The 22,273-nt window shown below is 40.9% G+C and overlaps 1 protein-coding gene across 2 annotated transcripts in view; it reads left to right on the top strand.

Moving 5' to 3' along the window:
• RBM20 (RNA binding motif protein 20) overlaps positions 1 to 20,425 on the top strand; it is a 100,737-nt gene extending 80,312 nt beyond the window's left edge. For both annotated transcript variants that reach the window (XM_039381135.1, XM_027735255.2), the window contains exons 5-14: positions 341 to 432; positions 4,280 to 4,423; positions 5,331 to 5,462; positions 7,272 to 7,351; positions 8,169 to 8,856; positions 10,685 to 10,783; positions 12,217 to 12,886; positions 15,283 to 15,402; positions 16,137 to 16,258; positions 20,151 to 20,425. In XM_039381135.1, the coding sequence (XP_039237069.1) occupies positions 341 to 432; positions 4,280 to 4,423; positions 5,331 to 5,462; positions 7,272 to 7,351; positions 8,169 to 8,856; positions 10,685 to 10,783; positions 12,217 to 12,886; positions 15,283 to 15,402; positions 16,137 to 16,258; positions 20,151 to 20,261 (2,258 nt within the window). In that variant the 3' untranslated portion in view covers positions 20,262 to 20,425. The remainder of the gene's footprint in view (positions 1 to 340; positions 433 to 4,279; positions 4,424 to 5,330; positions 5,463 to 7,271; positions 7,352 to 8,168; positions 8,857 to 10,684; positions 10,784 to 12,216; positions 12,887 to 15,282; positions 15,403 to 16,136; positions 16,259 to 20,150) is intronic.
• Positions 20,426 to 22,273: the final 1,848 nt, after the last annotated feature.

Raw genomic sequence — 22,273 nt, 5'->3', positions numbered from 1 at the left:
AAATGGTTGTATGTGCAATAGTTAAAAACAATTCTTTTATTTGAAAGGGAATTCACTTTCTGGGGAGAAGTGGGCTTTTTAAATGAAAAGTGATAAAAGTTTCCAAGGAAAAATTTTGAGAGGTTGTGCACAGAAAGGTTAAAAGCCAATACTGTGCCTTTCTAAGTATGAATTTATTTTTCTTTCAAACAGTGACTGTTTTTTACAGTACAACAAAACAGTGTATAATTTGGTGTAGAGGCTATGAAATTACTTACTATGTAAATGGGGCACTGCTTATTGAGCACATTAATGCAGTTGATATTAGTCAAGATTTTCATGTGTGTAATCCATTATTTAGATTATCCACCAAATGTCGGCACATCTTTTATCACTACGCCAGCAAGATCCTTTGGCCAGCCAGGTCCTACATTTTCTTCTCCTCCATCAGGGGTAAGAGTGAGTACCTAAGCAAACTGATCTCTGTGTCAAGGTTCTTGTAGAAGTCACTTCTGCTTACTGGAATTTAAACCCCAAGGGCTTCCTTTCAAACAATAATCTGAATATTCAGTCTGTTATTTCAACTTCCCTGCAGCTCTTTTATGCTTTTGATTTTGGCCAAATATGAGTTTGATTGTAGTTTTCGTTTTGTTTTGTTTCTTTTCCAGTGCTAAAAGTTGTTTTCTTATCAGGGAGATTTGGGCAGCTGGGTGAATGGTTTTGTGGGTATCCCATTGACCTTTCTCCCTCATTTTCTGAGTCATTTCAACCCAGGGAGGTCAGCTTCAGCTTGGAATGAATATTTGGATTAGTCTTTAGTTACTCTCAGTATCTATCCCATTAAGCAGCCTTCTATTTCTCTGGTTATTTATTTATATCAATTGCTCTCTGCCTCTCCCACGCTGGGGTCCTTCTCCCGGGTTGCAGCAGTGGCAAAGATAGTGGCTGCAGCTTCACTGTTATTCCCCTGGAGGTTCCAGATCAGTTCATTATACTGGACTAACTTCTCCTTAGCTTCTTTTAGTGTAGTATTTATAGCATCTGCTGCCACTGCTGGCCTATCAGCAAGTTTGCTTTGGTGTAAAGCCTTCCATGGTTTAGGTGTACTGGTCCCCACCCTGCATTCAATACAGGTCCCCAGTTATATTGCTCTAATGCACGCTTGAATTCCTAGCTCTAATCAAAAAATGCCAGAAAAAAACCCCCAACATTAGAAGTGGTTCTTACACTAACAAAACAGAAAGATTTTAGAAGGGAAAAAAAAAAGGCAAATAAAAGCAAATCATATTCATAATGAAAATACAAAGTTGTTAGGTTAAAATTAAACTCATCACATATCAGAAAGCTGCAGCTAAAGCTGGAGACACCAAGAACTTATGTTAGGGCGTTCATGGAATAGCAGCAGTAATCCAGGGGTTCAAGTTTTCACCTTGTTAGCTTTTGTGTATATATCCTGATGTGGTCTCAGACACTCTGAAAAGCAAGGCTGAGTTGTGTCCCTGTGCCACTCCGGTTTGCAACAGGCATTGCTTACAGGAAGGTCACCCAGATTTCCTTAATCCAACCAATTTTGTACCGTGCAGTTTTACTGCGCAAGAGGTTATTTGAAGGGGTTTTAGTTTCTGCCTGTCACAGACACTGTGTGTGCAGGGGAGCAAAGAGCAGAGCTGCTCATGACAGCTGCCTCCAAGGTCAGAGGTGGAGTAGCAGCGGGTGCAGAGGAATGTTCCTTTTCATCATGTCTGTCAACTTCTCAACAAATGAAATTACTGCTAATACCAGTGTCATTTCTCCTTAGAATCTGTCACTATTTATCATTTAAGCTGCCTGCAGAAATCCTCCTCCTGAATGACCTGCAGTATTATGAGAGATAAAAGAAACAATAACTTTGATTTTCCTGTAAATCCTCTTTTTCTTCAGAAGCTCATCAGATGAACAGGGAGCTATATTAGAGGTGTTAAGACCGAGTTTGCCAGCTGTCATTCACTCTGCAACCCAGGTGGCTTATAATTTATTGCACCTTTGCACGGTAGTATTCACTTTCAGCTAAGCTGCTGCCATTTAACTGAGCAGTGGGAGATTATACTTGACCCTGCATGTAATCATAAACAAAGTGTTCAGATTTCTGGAAGGGCTTGCTCTGTGCTGTCCATCTGCAAATAACTCTATCCGTCTTTAAAAGGCAAATGCTGCCAGTCTTCACTCGGGTATGGAGAGACATTAGCACTGGGGAGATGAGATTGGCCATTTCTTATTGTCTTTAAAAAAATTCATGTGAAGCTTAAGAAAGGGATAAAGAACTTGAAAAACAAGAAGTAAACAAACAAAAAAAGCTGTAATAATTTGGTGAAATAATATTACAAATTATATGAGGTGCATTTCACTGCTGTGCATCTTTTTTTTTTTTTGTAATATCATTGGTAAAAGCTGCATTGGTAAACCCCCATACACATCAGTTACAAAGCAAGTTAACTTAGAATCTTATCGAAAAATGCCTTCAACACTTGTCACGCAACAGCTCCTTTAACTTCCTGATTGTGGATTTGGAAGCTGTATATTCCTTTTCTGGCTGTGATTTACAGCCCTATTTAATGAATAGATCCAATTTAACTGCAATCAGCTGACAAGATCATTGCTTGATACAGCCTGTTGACTTCTGGCATGAGTATGTGACCACTTCTTAATCATGAATTACAGCAGGTTTATGGCATAGCATTTTAATTTAAGCCATTGCCAATTGTGGGGAAGTGGTAGCAACTTACATGTGGTAGCAACTTAATGTACTGAGGACTGTGTGTTGGAACATGGGCTCTGGAGCCAACGTAGAGAACAGCCAAGTCTAGTCCCATAGACTCTTACACACTATCTTTTATCAGATCTAACAAAATAAACAGAAGATGCCCAGTAACCTGGGGTGTTTGTGCACTGGGACTGCATTTGCTGTCTCCTTTTCCTCTGCTGGCTATAGTTGTGTTCTTCTGTTCTGTGCTACATGCTGCCATGCCAGATACATACAGACATCACTTCTGTTCAGTGGAGTTGAGTTGCTTCATCTTTTTCTCGGGATCAGATCTTTGTTATTTTTCTGCTAGAGAAAATATCTTACTTATGGACTTTTGCACTTCTTTGACTTACCTTACACACCTGGGCAGGCTCTGTGAGATGCAAGCTAAGTAGCAGACCACTGTATAATGCAGGGTCTTGCTGCAGCAAAAATACACAAATGGTTAAGTGGTGAAGCCTGGAAGGAAGGCAATGAGACGAAGGTGTAAATAAGATAACATTAGCTCTGTAACTTGTGAACTTGCTGACAAGCCAAACATTTGCGATGGCTCTGGTGAACTTGATCCCACAAGATTACATGATTTGCATCTTCCCTTGAATGGCACAATTTTAATTGAAGGTAGAGTTACTTCTCCAGCAAAATCCTAACAGCAGAGGTCATAAACATGGAAGTAGTCTGGAAAGATTTAATCCCATGTGACTGATTTGTTGCTTGTCATTAGCTGGGGTAAATTAACTTTCTGTCTGGGTATACCCTGATGCCTCTTTGCATAGAGAGTGTAGAGCTTGCTTTCCATGTCAGAGAGATGGGCAGTTCTCTGGGAACTGCCCCAGCACTCTAAAATAGACTTCCACCCTTGGAAAGCAATTACCACTCCGGTGCTATGGGCCTGTGCCAGCCCAGTTTGGGAGATGTGGTCACTTGTCAGTGACCAATTTGGGAGACGTGTCCAGTGGTGACTGTGCCCCCAGGGCAGAAGTCCCTCCTACTGCGTGTTGTTGCAATGAGAGGGGAAAGTAGAACGTTTTCTGACTCGAGGTAGAGCTGTGTGTCCTCTCACGAGTTAAATGAGATCACTTTTACCCCTGGCCCAGTCTTTTCCACTATGGCAGAAGAAAGATTTAAATTCAACCCCTGCCGTCCTGAACACCTCTGTAGTCACCTAAACTGATTTCTGACATCCATAAATTCAGCAGGGACTGCAGTGAGCAGTTAGTTTTTACAGCAATATCATTAATCCTATTTGAAGGGGAGCATCTCCTCTAGAAATCCTCTCTGGACTTTGTAAATATCCAGGGATGGAGACTCCATTGCAACCTGCACTGCAGTTAAACATGTATTTCTAAACATTTGTATTTCTAAACCAGGATGTTAAAATGCAAGTTTTAAAAGAAGAATATTTGTCCTTAATAACAGGTACACAGAGCAGAGCATTTTTTGCAAAAATGTAGTATCTAATCTAGTAGATTGAATATCTAAGATAAAAACATTGGTTTGAGTTGGTTTTTTTCCCAGTTTGCCCAGAGGAAATCTACACTGGGTCGAGTTGTTCACATCTGCAACCTCCCTGAGGGAAGCTGCACGGAGAATGATGTCATTAACTTGGGCCTCCCATTTGGAAAGGTCACCAACTATATCCTCATGAAATCCACTAATCAGGTACTGTGCATTTAGGGCACCAGTATTGACATCTGTTGGCTTGAGACAGAGTGTTTGGGGAAAATCTCTTATTTTATAATAGAAAGTTATATATATAAAGCCTACTCCTAAAATAAAAAAAACAGTTGGTGTTCACAGAATGAGATGACAACAGACACAAACATGGCCACTGCCTCATAGTTCTTGTTAAAAAAAACAAAACAACAGAAATCTCAATGGAGAAGTGTTGTAAAACTGTGCTTTTAATAATATTTTTAAAGGGAATAACTTGGCTGCCTTCTCTTAGCCATTTAGTAGGGTTACTTTCAGACTTGTCTTATTCTTCATGGTAGCTTAAGTCTGCCCTAAGTAACTTAAGTGTACCAGTGGTGTAAGCTGGTAAGAGTAGAATATCTTCTCTCACATACCTGCAGCAAACAATATGGTTGGATGTAGAATCCACACCAGTGGTCAGTGTTTGAAATTGTAATGTTTCAAAATAACTGAATCACAGAACGGTTTGGCTTGAAAGGGTTTTAAAGACCATCTGGTTCTAACTCCCCTGCCATGGGCAGGGACACCTTCCACCAGACCAGGTTGCTCAGAGCCCCATCCAGCCTGGCCTTGAACACTGACAGTCAAGAAAGATTAGATACCAGTCATTCAGTTTTTAACTAAACTGGCTTCTAAAGTCGCATATTGGCTTTAAGAGCTGGTTTGAAAACATTTCTTGCAGTTAAAAGAAGGCTGAGAAAGGGACCGAATGTTACTGTTTCAGCTTCAGGGCTGGAAAGCTACTCAGTTTTGTACTATCAAGACGTTTTGCAGAGGAGGAATCTAAAGGAAACTTATTTTGCTGCCTTTTCTCTCTTATACTTCGTATTTTTAATAATGTAATAGATTGTAAAGTTCTCCCCATTTGTGCTAGGCCTTTCTGGAAATGGCTTACAGTGAAGCAGCTCAAGCCATGGTGCAGTACTACAAAGAAAAACCTGCTATGATAAATGATGAGAAGTTACTTATTAGGATGTCTAAAAGATACAAGGAATTGCAGCTGAAGGTAAGATAGTTATTCCTGATCAAATTTTCTGAGTTTCTGTGGCATGTCCTGGAGAATACATCTAAAAAAAAAATCTTTGCTGATTACTGACTTCTAATTGAAGCTTTATTATTATGGAAAAAGAAATTAAGAAAGATAAATTAACAAATATATTTTAATGATATTTTATACTTAACTGCTTGGTTTTGTTCTAAATTTTAACTCTTGGAAGAGACCCCATTTTCTCTAGTCCACTCAAACCATTTCAAAAATCCCTTCTGAGTTTCCCTCCCCACATTGCTTGCTCTAAAAAAGGTCTAAAACACAGCCATGTGTAAGATACAAGATGTCAGCAAAATAAGGTTGTCTGGTCCTTTTAGTCAGGCATTAAGCCTGAAGCAATGTCTTTTTCACTGCTTGCATGCTTGAGCCATAGTACAATCTTGATACCAAGCAGTAATGACCAAACAGCACATTGGTTTCTTTTTATTTCCTTCTTGTGAATGACCTAAATTAAAAAACACAATTTTCTTTTTTTAAATAGAGTCAGAACAGAGCAATAGCCTTTAGACTTTATCTGTAGTGTGTGTGACACTTCTGTTGTAGACATCTGGGTGATGTCCAAAAATCACTGCTCTTGTGAGCATATTTATGAAGGCTTATCTACTGCCATGTGTAGTGCTAAGAGGGTATTTTTATTTCATGGTAACTTGGACCAGAACTGGTAATGCGGAGCTTAAAAGCTCCATATTGTATTTACTAACATGGCACGAAGTTATTTTATAAAACAGCTCTGTAATGTTCCAATTTAAGAGGCCTTTTATGAGCCTTGAGGAAAAACAAGGAACTCAGATGGTTTGGTCTAACCTTTGGAAAAGTCTCTTTCTCTCTTGTATCTGTATAATGGTTTAAGGAGACAAAGGAGTTGCCAGAAGTTCATAAACCAGGGCAGTCTTTCCAAGTGTGGTACATTGAGGGATTCAGATGTTAGGTGGTGGAGGCTGTGCATCTTGATGTAGAGGCAGGAGTTACCGAGGAGAGGTGGTGGTTTGCCTAGATTTCAGGAAGATTTTTCTGCTCTTTCAATGGCAGTTTTTTCAGGTTATGGAATTACTTTGCTCTGCATGAGCAAGAAAGCAAACAAATAAAAGCACAGTGTAGAAGAGGGTATATGCATGAGCTATTTACCACTACAAACTGCTGAGTTCCTGCATGATTATGTTGCTCAGCTGTGCATGCTCCAAGTGTTTGACAAATTGCATGCACTCCAGCCTGTGTAGTGCATTCTTCGTAAATGATCTTGAATTTTGAGTAATCAACACTGTAGTACACATCTTTCTTGCACTTGGCTTTTCTGAAGCTCTCCTATCTAAGCATGGTCTTCTAGAGCTATACCACAGGATGAACTGACTCCGAGATGAAGATAAAGCAGTTCATTCCCAGAGGATGAGAGATAGGCTGCTATACATATTTAATTCCATACTAGAAAAATTGTCTGTTTTGTTTCCTCTTAGATCCAGTTCCTAGAAAATTCTCTGTAGTGATTGTGTAATAAGGAAGGACGAGCCAGTTTTCAAAGCCTGTCATAGCAGCCAAGTATGAGGAGACAGTGCTACAACGTAATGGAGCAAACTTTCCATTTGTATCATTTTACCGCTTTGATCGTGTTATTGAGAAACCAGCTGCAGAAGAGTGTAACCACAACACTGAAACTAAATATTTCTGAGCAATAGTATAATTGAATGCATGGATACTGTTCCTTGAAGGACAAATCACATATATTAGCTTGGAGTAGTGCAGCATGCTAAGCAGTTTCTTTGTTTTTGTTAGAAACCAGGTAAGAATGTGGCTGCTATCATCCAGGACATCCATTCGCAGAGGGAGAGGGACATGCTGCGTGAAGTGGACAGGTAAAGTTTCTCCACAGTTTGGAACTGGAAGTCTGTAAACCTGTAGGTAGAAGCAGCATTATCCCTGTGCTTCCCTCTCTTATTTCATTTGCTTTCCTAATTTGAATTTCACTTATAGAATAGTGTGTATTTTTATATAGTCCAATGGTAGGTACAGGACCTGTATAATGAGATCAGATTGAAACTGTGCATGTTATGAAAATAAAAGATCTCTTTCCTGCTGATGATGATGACTCAGAAAGTACGCCTGGCATGTGAAGAACGCAGAAATGAAGCTGTTCCACTCTCCTCCCTGTTGAGTGAAAAGCGTAAAGGGTGGGGGTGCTGTGAGACCTGCTGGGAAGGAGTGGATTCAGATTAAAATGTATTTGGGTACATTTCTGATCTGCCTGACTTCTGGACCTTTCAGCAAAATTGGAGAGGAATTACAGTCCTAAAACATCTCTTTTAAACAGGTGGCCATTGTCACTTTTGTGTCAGAGATGCCCTAGCTGAGTGAGTATTCAGGGTGCAGACATTAGGGTCATTGTAAAGGTATTAACATATTATAAGCTTTTAATGCTAAACCCCTATGAGATGCTTTTAAGAATGAATGAATATATTCTTGACAGTTCTATGGAGATTTGGTTAAGCTCTGTGGATATGACACTGCCTTTTCTCCTATTCACTGTGTTTGCAGCTGTGCAGTGCATGTCTGTGAAAGGCCTGGGGTCTCAGGTTCACAGTCCCCAGGGCAGTCCCCATGAGCTTCCAGCGTACAAGAACTTGGTAGTCAATAGTGGGTCAGCCAGTTAACAGCTGCCTTTTCCCTCTGCAGCAGGTATGGAATGGACAGGCCCCGCTCTCGCAGTCCCATCAGCCGCTCTCTGTCACCCCGATCCCACACTCCCAGCTTTACTTCCTGCAGTTCACCACACAGCCCAATGGGGACCAGCAGGACTGACTGGGGAAATGGGAGAGAGGCATGGGATCAGTCCCCGTATTCTCGACGGGAAGAGGAAAGAGATAGCAGAGAATGGCGAGAGAATGGGGATGAGAAGAGGGACAGGACTGACACGTGGGTACACGAGAGGAAACATTATTCCCGACAGCTGGACAAGTTTGATTTGGATGAACGGCTTGAAGGAGGCAGAGGATACCGAGAAAAATACTTACGGACTGGTTCCCCTGGCTCCCTTCACCCTTTATCTGGCTACAAGAACAGGGAGGATGACTATTACCGAAAATCCTCTAAGTCAAAATCTGACAAGTTTCAGAGGCAGCAGCAGGATGTACCTGGGAGATCTAAGAGAAAGGAAGAGGCAAAGTTAAGGGAACGCAGGCATTCTTACAGCGACGACACTGCCAGGGAGGAGGTGGCTGAACAGAAGCACGGCAAAGCATTTGAGGGCTCCAGGCAAAAACAAAGTGAGAAGAATAAGGCGAAGAAAGCCGAAAAAGACGAAGAAGAAGATGCTACTGCTGAAAGCAGTGATGTGAAGGAAACCAAACCACCAGAGAATGAGGTAAATAGAGATCTAAAAGTGTATTTAAAAGAAAGTAAATGCTGAAGTAATATATTTTCTGAAATATCTTAGAGCATATGTTGTAGGTGTTGTGCCACTGACATGAGATGTTTTGCCATGATAAAATCACAGAATATAGTCCTAGAAGAGACCTTTGGAGGTCCTCTTGTCTGTGTCTTTGCCCAGATCATGCAGATCTGTTAACGCATTGCAGTGTTGGGTATACTGTCGTTCTGTGTCAAGCACGGAATCTTTGGGTAACCACTTAGGGGATAGGGACAGACAACTGAAAACAAAACCGAGTGACAGTGTGCTGTTTGCATGCAGGTTGTATGTGCAGGGGCAATTGCCCTCCTGCTCTCTAAGTCTGTGCAGAATACCCCATAGCTGCTCTCCATAACCTCCTTCCACTCAATAAGGATTGAGTTATCTGAGAATTAAGTGATATTTTACAGAGGTGCGCAATATTTGTAGGATGATACGTGGAAATGGTTGTTTCACTACTAAAATGGGGAATGAACTTTCTATGAGGACGTTTTCTTTCTGGATAACTCAACAGAGGAATTGGTTTCCATTAATCATATGTCCCTACTCTCAACTGTGGTAGGGATAATTCACACCACTCCTTTCAATGTGCTGGCAGGAATCTTCTCCCATGGCAGAACCACTGAATCAGCTTACCTATAAAATTACGGGATCTCTGGAGAAATACTTCCAGTTGTAAGGTGGCAATGTTTGTGGATTTGATTCTCCACTGGGAAGAAGTGGGAGGGGGAACAGATCAAGATGCCTCATTTGCTCAGTCTCAGTACAGCCCATACTCATATCCCCACCCTGTGGGGATCTGGTTACTGGCTCTTGGCCACCTTGCCTCCCCCAGCTCCCACTCAGTGATACGCTGCTGCCATCCACCCCCAGGGCTGCTGGCACGGGAGGCTGCAGAGCTGCTTGGCTGACCAGGGCTCCATTGTCGGTTGTTTTCAGCTGACCTTGCGTTTGTTCTTCTCATGTGAGGGCAAAGTTGATGGAAATCTCTAGATTTATAACTCCACTGGTCTGTACCAGCTGCAGCACTACCTCATGCCACAGATATGTGTGTTTGTACCACCTTTTATCATCTTTCTCCTTTGGCTGATATTTCACTGTGGCGTATGGTTCCTTGGGAGGAGATGTCAGAGAGAAATGTCAGACAGCATCCTAAATCACCAGTGTTGCACACTCCTCTGCATGTTTTTCAAGTTATTTTACAGTAGCTTTGCTAAAGGCATACCTCTCCAGGGACTACTGCTAGTAATTTATTTCATAAGGTAGAAGTAGTTTTGAATGTCTTGAACTCACATGTTGCTTTGCCCCTCTTTTACTAACTGCCAGGTAGTACTGTGGTTTTGTTCTTCCAAATTATGAACTGAGCAAGCAGTTGAATTCTCAACTGATCCTACATCAATGAACAAAACTATTGAGGTCTTCTGCAGAGTTTTGACACTGATGCTCTCCTTACCATGTCTGAGCGAACATAACAGATACGTAGAGAACAGAGGAGTGGAGGCTGGAAATTTTAATGAATTGACATTCTCCCCCACCTGTCTTCTAGCCAATTCTGTGATATAAATTACACCTCTCTAATTTTGTTTAAAATTCTTATTCTTATTTGTGCAGCTCTGCTAATGGAATCTAATTGTCATGCCTTTTCTCACAGCCTAGTTGACTTGCATAAACTTTAGAAATAAAGAATATGACCTTGTGAGTGACTTTGATTCTCTAAACCCAGAATAGAAACATACTAGAGCACCACTGTGTGTTGCTATACATGTATATGTATTTATTTTAGCTTGAAAAAGAGGAGCAAGTTCCAGAGGAGAGCTCACCTTCAGATAATAAACAAGGAAAAGAATCCGGAGAGGTTCTGGAAAACACAAGAAAAGAGAAGGTCGGTGACACATTGTTAGTGCAGCTATATGACCAAATGAGTAAAACCCCAGGTTTGGTAGCACATTTTCCCAAATGAAATATTAACCCCCCCATGAAGAAACATGTTAAGGGGTTGTAGAAGGAGGCTGTCTAAATTAACTTGCCTTATCTTGACCTCTGCTTTAAGGGACAGCTTTTCCTGAAGTCTCCAGAACTCTTTTTTTAGTTACTCTTTGCCCATGTACATTGCTTCACATGCACAGCCCTTGGCACTGGCAGCTGTAAGGAACGTATGCCCAAGTGAACCGTGGAACTTTGCAAACCATGCCCAAAAATAGGAGATGGAGTCAGTTAGCGGAGAAAGAGGGGACTAATGATGAATACTTTTCAGAGCATTGGCCCTATGAACTATAGATAGTAGCCTCTTCTGATTGTTTCTGGTTTTAATTAAATAATGCCTTTACAGAACCCCTGCTACTGCATCACGGTCAGGGAGAGCAATGTCCTTGGAATTCCTCCAGCTTCATATCTGTAGGGTCATGGGTTGATGGTCAGATATGGAAGCTATTGATATCTGTTGCTGTAGAAAACTGATCTCCTGGCAAGAACAGTGTCAACTCCCAGAGTTTTCATGCTGTTTTAGGATTCTAGGAGGGGAAGTGTGGGAATGGCCAAACAGGAGGAGAATACGGATTATTAATAGATTATGTGTACACAAGGAGTCTGGGAGTTGAAACCTAAGCTGCAAGTGTGTCTTAGAAGCAACATATACCTTTTAATTCTAAGACTTCTGAAGTCCAGTATTAGTGTCTGAGTCCTACAAGTCCATAACCACATGAATGAGGTATTTCAGAATATGTACCTTGGAGTATAATTGTAAACCTGATTTTTCTGAAGGCTTAGGCCAATCTCTACCAGCACAGTCCCTGGCAGAGGACTCTTGCTGGTGGAAGGAAATGACTGCAGAAGGAAGCCACATCCATAGGAATTAAAAGGACCTAGTCCAGCCAAGTGAAAACCCCAGCGACTCGACTGGGGTTCAGTATGTTTTCATTGCACTGATATGGAGGTCGAGGAAAGGGAGAGGTTCTTTTCCTTGAGTATCACACAATAGCATCAGTTGCATAATAAAGTGTAACAGGTTGTGCCTTGCTCTACTGCTTACAGAAAAGTAAGAAGCAGGAGACTGGAGAGAATGTAATCCCCAAAGCAGTTACAGAATCTCCACAAAGTGAAGTTTATGTGATAATTCAGTAGAGATTGCTTGTCCTTGTGCATAAGGTTCAAAATTACAACACTCAGGCATATTGTTCTTTGAAATAATAACGCAAAGAGGGTTAGGCATGGCCAGACCAAGTTTCTTCCTGGTTTCAAAGCCCACTTTTTAACAGTGTTGATCTATAATCACCAATCTCTCAAATGTTTGTGACCAATCTCTCATCTTTGTGACAGGACCGAGACTGGGAGAGTGGAAGTGAAATAGAAGGTGAGACCTGGTATCCTGCTAACATGGAGGAATTAGTGACAGTAGATGAAGTGGGAGAAGATGATTTAATTATGGAGCCTGATATAACTGAGCTTGAAGAAATAGTACCAGTTGATCAAAAAAATAAAGCTGCTTCAGAAATGTGCCCCTGTATGTCAACTGTGTTAGAACTGAAAAACAATCACAGCCACTTAACCAGGAGTGAAGACAAATGTGCCCATAAAGCTTTAGAAACAAATTTGAGAACAGCAAAGGGCAGTGCAGCTTCTAGCGGCTGTCAGGATGATGAGGAGGATGATGGTAATGATGATGCTGTAACTGAAGCATCAAGCCTAAATCTGGACCCTGAACAGAAGCCAGAGGAATGGAAAGAAGACCAATCTGCTAAGGAGTCTGATCCCCAGCAGAAGGAAGGAAAAATTGATAAGAGCTCTGACACACATTTAGAGCCTGAAGATCACCATATACCTTCTGTTCATCTGAAAGAAGAGACTCTCCAGCTCTCTGATGCATTTATAGATGATTACAAACAGATGGGATCACAAGGAGCTGAGAGCAGACAAGTTACGGAAACGCTTGTTAAAAACACCAGTGAAGAAACAAGACATGGAAGCCAAGAGTGTCCAGAGGCCAAGGGTAACTACTGCTTTTTTTCTCTTCAGCCCGCAGAGAGCCTTACATATTTTCTCTGACAGTAGACTGAAATTTATTGCTAACGAGAATAAGTGTTGCTAATAGTATCAGGACTTGTCCTTGGAGCCGCTCAGTAAAAGAACCCCAGTGGCTTTGGCCAAGCTAAACCATTAGAGCCTCTTAGCTGAATAGTGTAAAGGAAATATGATAAGCAGCTTGCAAGCTTTCTAAAAGGCATAAGCTGCTATAATTGTCATGTCAAGGTTCACATGAGTTTAGCTGAAGTCCTTCAGTGCCTTGCTAAATTTATTTTGAATTGTCAATGAAATGAGTGACAGTCTCTGAAGGTCAACAGAAAAGTATCTGTAATGTCTGGCTGGCTCCTGGACAAGGTGGGTATTCTTACACACTGTACTGAAGCATTAGTAAAATGGAAATCATCTGTAGATTGTTACTTCTCAGGCCCCGTTCAACACAAATAAATACCTTTTGTCAGGACTTGCCTTATCTTCTGTTATCTACTGCATTCTACTTTTAATACAACTAATAGGACATGCTGTGAGGTAGTGTCAATAAATATAATCATAACTACATATTAATGTTTTAGCTGTCAAGAAAAGAGGGATCTTGAGTGTCTGAAAGTGAGTTCAGTTCCTCGTCACACTTTCAAATGATACTTGAGTGAATGGGCTGTGTATAGTGACATGAAGTAGAAAACAACAGACTGTGTTGGCCAGGAATGCTCTTTTGTTATTGCTGCCAGAGCCCATGTGGTGGACAAGGGGTTGTGAAAAGAAGCTGATGGAAGATTTTTGAGGGTGCAGTGCTGGAAACATTTAATGTGAATGTCTGATTTTCAACTAATTTCTTCCTCCAGGATAAATTTCAAACTCACTTGGTTTTCAATACTTACCTGTTTTGCCTGAAGACACCTTGCCAGACTTGGTGTATTTGGCGATAACATTGCCATGCAAACTCCCTGGGACTGGGCATGGCAAAGCTGGCTACCCTGGGCTGCCCAGGCAGCCAGCTGATGAAAGAGTTGGATATCTCAGGAGCATAGTTACTTTAGTGTTTTCAGCATCTCAGCTTCCAGCTTGTCAGCAGGGAGCCTGGAAGCTCCAGGGCACCTCATGCTTCCCAGGTTTCTGACATGGACTTGATATCTGGGATCTGCAGTCCAAGACTCTGAAACCTCTGCAAATGCAGCTGCCAGCTCAGAAGCACTGAAATCAACTTAAGTGGGACTTAGGTTTCCACAAAGGCCCTGGATGTCTTAAGAGCTTACTGGAGGTTTTCCAGTTCTCTGCTGCAGATTTGGAAATCTGGGATGGGCTTAAAATTAACTTGAAAGCCAACCAGTCGGGATTTTAAATTATTTTCTTTTAAAATCCTGTAATAGACATATTTAAAACAGTGAAGAAAAATTCTTTCTCATAGCCAGAAACTTCAGATCTTTGAACTACAGACCTGAAAGACAGGAAGGGTTTGGTTTGGGAAAAATGTTTGTTTTATGAGAAAATATATCCCTTATCTAGGTGAAATTTGCAATGCAATAGAAATTTTGTCAGGGTGAGGGAACTAATTCTTTGATCTAAGAACTGAAGAATAGGTATCAGATCAGTTTATCTGTAATTCTGTTGCTCTGTGATAACAAATTTCTCTTTTTTAAAATAAAAGTAATTCATATGTTGAGAATCACAGGAAGGGAGAGCATCATTTCTTTTCACTGGCTATATCTGCCTTAGCAAATCAATCCAGTGTTTTACACACCTTGAATCTCCTGCTGCATCCATTAATGTTGGTCAGCAGGGACCAATCATCCCAATCCTTCTAGCCAGGAACCAAAATCTTTTAGTGGGTAGGGGCCATACAGCAGAAACTGTCCTTTGGAGGGCTGAGGTTGGGAGAAGAGTGGATCCAGGGAGAAGATGATAATGATGCTGCAGGGATCCTACAAGAGGCAGGTTTGGGGATTTGCTGTCACCAGGTCCTGCTGCCCCCACTATCTCAGGAGCCACTTTGTCAGCCCGGCTCCATCACATGTGGTTACAGAGCTGCAGTCAGACCGTGCTTGTGCCGGAGACACGTGTAATGTTATAGCTCTACTTAGAGATTAAAATATGAAAAAAAACCCCAAACATAACAAGAAATTAGAAATAGAAAAATGGTGTACTCAGAGAAATATGGGTGACTGCACAGTGTAGTACAGCTGTTGGAGTTGCACTAAATAGGCCTCTGATTTGAATGGAAAAGCATTTTTTCCCAAAATTTACTTCATTTTTTTTCTCTCCAAATTTTACTTCATTTACAGATCCACCCAGAAAGTGTTCCCAAGAAGTGTACAAAAGTCTCTTTAATAAACTGCTTTCATTCAATATATTTATTCATTTGTTAAGCAAATTCTAGGTACCTGGAAATGAGATCTCTGGAATACCCGGAGGTGGAATCTAAACAAAGGCACTCTCCACCAGGCTGGGAACAAGAGGACGTCTTCACCGAGCTCAGCATTCCCCTGGGTACGTTGGGCCGCCCACTGCAATACCCAGGGCTTACAACAAGATGTCACTTTAAGGCTACTTGCTATATTTATTTTTCGGAACAGATGTGAGGAGAGTGAAGGAACAGGGTATATGACAGAGGGATAGCTGTTGAAAGAAAGGGTCTTTTGATTATAGATCATTGCTAATTTCATTCCAAATGAATGGCAAAATGTAGCTGTTAATGTCACTGGTGAGGTGAAATAAGTTTTCCTTTGAATGATATATGAAATACATATGAAAAAATACTTAGTAATTTACAAGTCTTTGTCATAAAATTGTTGACTATCCTTTCAATATAAACAAAAGTATTGGGTTTACTGTGTAAATACTGATTATGAGTAAAACACTTGGAAGAAGTACATCCTAAAAAGCAATTTTTGTAATTTAAGCATGAATTTACTGCTCATAAGTACTATTGCTTTTCTAGCCCTTGAGGTTACAGAGTGAAGTTTCCAGTCAGTATTATGTGTGAGAAAGTGCATTTTAAAATATGTATACCTAAGAGAGAAAAGAAAGGTGTATTTGCAATGCACAGGATTTTAAACTGCAGCTCAGTATTGCAAAATTAGGGAAATTACAGAAGCGAATCCAGGATTCAGTCTTCCTGTCCCTGTCACTAAACAGCACCTTTTTTCTTTGAAAACAAGTTTATTGTGGGAGGGGTAAGGGTTTCAACTGGCACTTTAATGTAATTCAGAATTTCTCAATAGGTGTGGAATTTGTGGTGCCTAGAACTGGCTTTTACTGCAAGCTCTGTGGACTCTTCTACACAAATGAAGAGACAGCAAAGACAAGTCACTGCAGGAGTACTGTTCACTACAAAAATCTTCAGGTAAAAACAGACTTGAAGCTACCTACAGCAAGGATTCTGTGTAAGGTAGAGGATGCAACAAAAAACTAGCTTTTACTCTGTGGAGAGAATTCAGATGAAGTGAAATTCAGATAAGCAAACTTTTCAGTAGTTCCAAGCATTAGCACACTGATTTCTCACTCACAGATCCTTGAAATGAACTTCTGAATCATAAGTAAAATGGGGTCAGGTGATAGTTTGGTCTTCTAATCTACATTTGACCCTTGTCACTAGCACAGCATGCAACTCAGATCTTTAATTCTCTGCTCTTGGGGGTCCCAGACGTTTCTGTCGCCAGGAGTGGGCCCTGCAGCAATCTTTATTATGTCTTAATTTCAGGAGCACTAAACATGTCACTTGTTCAGTAGTGTTGCCAGACTTATTTTTGCCCTGGTGTGAATTTGTGCAGCGTGTTTCAGCACGCAGTGCTCCGTGACGCACAGGCATTTCCTGTGACCCGCTGAAATCACCCCCGTGCGCTGCAGAGCAGCCACAACAGAGCACCACTGCTGAATAATTTCTATAAGGACATGCACAAGCATGTCATTACTTGTACGGTTTCCATAAGAATATAACATGAGCATGTCAGCAGTTGACACTAGCACGCAGAGAACACGTGTGCCTGCAGTTCAATGAAAAGACCCTGCCTTTATCGCTTTCTGATGCACTGTGTATAGGATCAGTCATGAGCGTTCACTGCCCCGTGCTGAGGACTCCTCAGAGAAGGTGGCTCTGCCTCTCAACTCCAGTCCCTGCCTGTGAGCAGGGGGTGTACAGTGCAGAGGACACTTGTGTTGGCATTCTCACTCGTGTTGGCATTTTCATACTCTTAGCAAAAAGTCATGAAAGAGCAAAGCACAGCTGCTCCTCCTTTCTCTGTTCCTTCCCTCTGCCCACAGTAAATACTGTAACTCAGCTTCTCTTCAAGTAATAGCTCTCTTTCCTTAGCTGGCTAGTAGGCATTGAGTTTTCCAGTGATGCTCAGAGTCAAATAATTTCTCTGAGAGAATTTTCTTCATGACTTTCCAGAAGTTCCATAACTGTAATCATACAAAGGCCCCTAGCTTACAAAGACTGGGCCTGCAGAGCTGTGATGCTTGCTCATAATGGATCCTCCAAATGCAAGCTTGAAAAGCAGGTGGCCGGTTTGCATGCCTTTTTGATGCTTCGTACAAAAAAATCCAGAGGGATGCACCAGAGGTGGCACCACTCAGTGCAGGCTGTGTATCCTATGCAAGTTTGTCCTGAAGAAACTCATACTAAAGCAAAGGTAGCAACTCCAGCCCCTGCCCCTGGAAACCGGTTCCATGGGAAGAAGAGGAATTTTTTTTTAATTTTCTAAGTTATTTCGTTTAAGTCATAAGAAAAAACAGTCCAACTAAAACTGACTTAGTGTGAAAATAACCTCTTTTTCTCCCTGTTATGACATTTCCCTTGAGTGCTGTGGTTGATAACTAACACTGAGCGGAGATAAAAAAACAAAGACTATAAAAGCTGTTAAAAATAAATCTGTCAAATGTGGTAATGAAAACAGACTGTTCTGTCGAGGCCTACCTCTTATCTTACTAAATACAGGAAGTAAATATCTTGGCCAACTTTTGCCTGCTCAAGTGGAAACTTAGCAAATTTTAAATAATTGTTCTGTGTTACTGGAACCCTTTTAGTTGCAATAATGCTCACTTATGCACTCTGCAAGAAATGTCAGTCTTCTCCTGTGATGATGCAAGTTAATGAGTGTATCCACCAATATAGGAACTTGGAACTATGACTGTGTGTGAAGCTATGGGAGTGCTGCTGCAGACTGTGTTTCTGTTCTCTTGCCTTCATCCAAATACCACCTTCTAGTGACAACAACAATGTTACAAATGCTGTCACGGCTTTGAGTCTTTTATAGCTGATTTGCTACTTGTTGTCTTTCATGTGATCTCCTTGAACCACATGCAAAATGTATGCTCAGTGTTTGGATTTGAATGCAAAACTAAACAGCTGGTTTGCCAGTTTTCTTCCAAAAGTCTTTTTTATATGATGACAATTTTGTCTTGAAGTAAAATAGTCAGCTTCATCTGAGTATAATGTCTCTTGAAGAATAGCAATTGCTGACAAAAAATCAAATGTTTCTTTGTCAGCCTTGCAGACTTCTTGCATTTTTCAGTTCTCTTCAGCTTAATAAATGATTTTCCCAGTCAGTGTTTATATTCATAGATCCGCTGTGTTTTCCATGTACAAAAAAATCCATCATTTGGCCATCACTACCACAAAAAGCTGTCAGATTCATCTGGTGGAAGCTACCTTGGCAACTCAGTGCAGCATTTTATCCTGTTTTCCAGGCATTCATCAGAACTTGAATTTCAATGAAAAAAGGCACAATTTTTGCTTGACTGCCATTTTGCTACAAATTAATCTGAATGTGTGAACTTCAAAACTGGTGTTTGTGGTACTCATGATAGATAAACATGGTGTATAAAACTCAGTCTTATTTTGGTTGGTAATCATTAAAAACCAAAAATGCATGGGTTATCTAATCCAGTGACAAGCGTTAGTGATTTATTACAGTCCATGGTGTACAGAACATGTCTTCCCGCCTTTATGGACCCTATATCTCTGCATGATATTGTAATATTTACTCTGGCTTTCTGCCACATGGAATTTTGCACCCAGAGATCAAAAATGAGGGTTGTGTAATTTCCACAGCCAAAACTCTATATTCTGAATAACAAGGACACAGTTGTCACTTTGTCACGGATATGTCCATTCATTAACAGCACTGAGACCCTTTCAGATGTACCTCTTACACAAAACTTGTATTTACGTGACAGAACCTGGCAGTCCTAACACAGCTCTTAGTGTTTTTACATCCATTTTACATTTCACCTCTTCCCCATGAATGCCAAAAAGCAAACTGTAGTCTGGGGGAATCCTACAAGTAGATAAAATTTTGCAGTGATGTGGGATGGTCTTTTCAAAACAAATCAGAATGTGTAATTAGCTAGAAAAGGGAGTTTTATGATCCTAATAATGTGCAGGTCAGTTATTCTTGCATGTGATAAATGTGTAAGTCATTAATAAGAATACCTCTGCATGATTATGCAGGAATTTCCCACGTGTCTCTACACTAGCTGCTGCTGAAGAAGCTTCTTTCCATCCATTTCTATGTCTGCTGACCATGAATAAATACTTTGAGCACCATTTTCAGACCCACACCTATTCATCATCCATTTTGTGTGCAGCTCTGCCAACTAAGAGCACTGCCAAAAGGCTGAAAGCCTCACTGGCCATGTCTGTTTTTTTAAATCTCACTGAGTACTTAAAGCAGTGAAAGGCTTTATCTTTGAGAAACACAATAAATGTAAATACTCCAGCCAAGCTGCTAAATTGTGTTAGTTATTACTGAGTGTGATTATTCCCTTAAAACAAAATGTACGAAAGGTGTATCTCTGAACTGGACACACTGAACATGTAATATATATGCTTTAAATTGTGACTCTGAAATTGCATCTGTTTTCTGACATACCAGTACTTTCCTAGCATAATTCAGTTGACTCAGTGGAGTTAGTTCCTGCTCTATAGCACATGGGAGTAGAGAATAGGTAAAGTCAAGTTACACAGTTAGACTGATGGGAAGCAGAGGCCCTCCTAGTTCTGTCACTACTTCCCCTTGTGAACCACTGAATTTCTGAGGCTCTGAGTGTATTCAGGTAGTTTGCCTGACACAGCCATATTTCCTGGCTTGAGCTTTCACCAAAGTGGGGCTTCTGTGTGCTTTCTTCCCTTTTGACATGATGGAAGAGTGAGAGCTCTGAAAAGGTATAAAGAATTCCATGTTGAATATTTTCAGTTTTGGTAACAATGCTTTGGTTTTTTTATGTGATTGCAGAAGTATCTATCCCAACTTGCAGAAGAGAGCCTGAAAATGAAGGAAGAAGGCAGCCATCTGCCTCAGGACGACACTGGCATTGTTCCTCACTTTGCAAAGAAAAAACTATGATGCAGATGAACTGGAAGAGCTATAATGAGTGAATGCTGATATTTTATTTTTTTTTAATTTCTATGATATAACTGTCAATTTGCACTGTACAGAGGAGGGGAAATAAAGAGCATGTTTCCATGCATCTATGCCCAGAGTGCCATTAAAAACCAAAATGCCTGAAACTGTTTCCCACGGTGAAGCAATGCTGGCATATCTGTAAGAAGTGGAGCAATTCTTTCTCACACTCTGCGTGCTGGGAGTGGTTTCCTAGATTAAATCAGAATTCTCAGGGATTCTTAAAGTTTTAATTCTGATGTAACACATCAGGTCAGGCAGAGTACTTAGAAGCACTCAGCATCCTCCAGTGGACGCTGGAAGGAAAGGAGATGTGACTATAAATAGGCTTTAATGTTGCTTAAAATATCTTCAGCCATTTCACTCATTGCCCCAGTGAGAAGTAGGATTTGCATAGGACATTTAAAGCCATTGTGTTAAAACTAGTGAGTAGATGGCATAATGTAAACCCCATCAGCATCCACCTCCATGTCTTAGAGCTTGGTGAAATGATAAAATGTTTGTGTTGTTAAGTACTGACTGTACAATGCAGGTATTGTGAACACTGAGGGAGCCACAGTCTGTCCCAGGGACCTCACAGCCTGAACCCAGTACCGCAAGAGCAGTTTGAATGCACATGCTGACAACCAGCCCGCTCTGGTTTCAGCATTTTCCGTAGCGTGGTCAGGATGTTCTCCAGGTACCACTGTGTTTGAAACTCTTGTTTTTGATAATTCTAAAGGGTGCCAACTTTGAGTCTTACAGACTTGAAACTCTCACGAGAGGCTTTTTAAAGTGCCACATGTTTGGACCATGTCTCTTTTAGACATTTTACTCAAGATCCTTGCTTTTGGGGTCTTTTTGTTTTCTTTAAAGCTTGCTTTTCCTCAGCTTGGCAACACTGAATTTTCCTGATTTTCATGGAAAGATGCCAGAATTTTAATATTGTTTTTGTATTTTATTTCCCTGAATTTTTTAAGGTGAATACAACTACTGATGGCTCACGGAGTGCTGCACTGAGAACACAGGATGCACCAGCAGCTCTGGCATTATTATGAGCTATTGTTTCTGCACAGTTGTTGCTTAGTATTTTGCGAAGTCCCTTTGAAATGCACTGTACAAGTTTCTGGTTCATTTCAATAGGGCTTTGTGTACTAAAGTGAATACTCATGCAAACCATTGCCAGAATTGATCCCAGAGTTTATAAAATGTCCCATGCAATCTGGGCAGATGGGGATTTGCAGGCGCATTTCCATTCTCTGCCTGACTCTAATATTCATCACGGTATGTTCTGTAAAAATTGCTGGTGCTGGATGTCCTGTTTAGATGTTGTGCAGAGGAAACAGATTCTATCCCTAAGAATGACATGGATGTTGCAAAATATTGCAAAGTGGCTAAATTGCCAAAACTGCTTTCACCAAAGTATTTGTGCCCTTATATCTTGTGCCATGCTCGTTCTCTGAGGTACCCTGTAGCCAGGCAGTGTGTCTCAGAGGTGCCTGGTGTTGTTGCCTGAAGCCCTGCTCCATTTCATGGCCTGTGCTTTCCACTCGTTTTTACCAGAGGTAGGTTCAGATTTCATATTTGGAATTCCTGCTTCTTGCAAGTTGAGGGATTCTTTGCATCCCAGATTCAGACAGGGCCAATCCAAAAGAAAAGGGGAAATGAAAAACGTTACAGCCTAAATCCTCCTTTGTCCAAGCTCGAAGTATGTGAAGACTTGGGTCCATCTGTCATTTAAAACAACCTACATTTTTTTGTTTTTCCCCATGGGGAAAAAAAAAAAAACAAACAACAAACCAAAACCAAACCAATATTGCAAACCAGGTATTTTTCCTTCAAGGGTTGGGTTTTTCTTTGACTGTTTGTTTTTCACACTGCAGTGAAACTTGAGCACAGGGCTGTTAGGACAAGAGCTTGTATTGCAGGCTGTAAGATGATGAAAATGGCAGTAAAGATTGTGCAATTGTCTTCTA

The sequence above is a fragment of the Pipra filicauda genome, unplaced genomic scaffold (assembly GCF_003945595.2).
Source record: "Pipra filicauda isolate LSUMZ 115617 unplaced genomic scaffold, ASM394559v2 scaffold213_size2393758_pilon, whole genome shotgun sequence".
NCBI classification, from domain to species: domain Eukaryota; kingdom Metazoa; phylum Chordata; class Aves; order Passeriformes; family Pipridae; genus Pipra; species Pipra filicauda.
The sequence above is the reverse complement of the archived record's forward strand: the minus strand, read 5'-3'. Positions and strand labels throughout refer to the sequence as shown.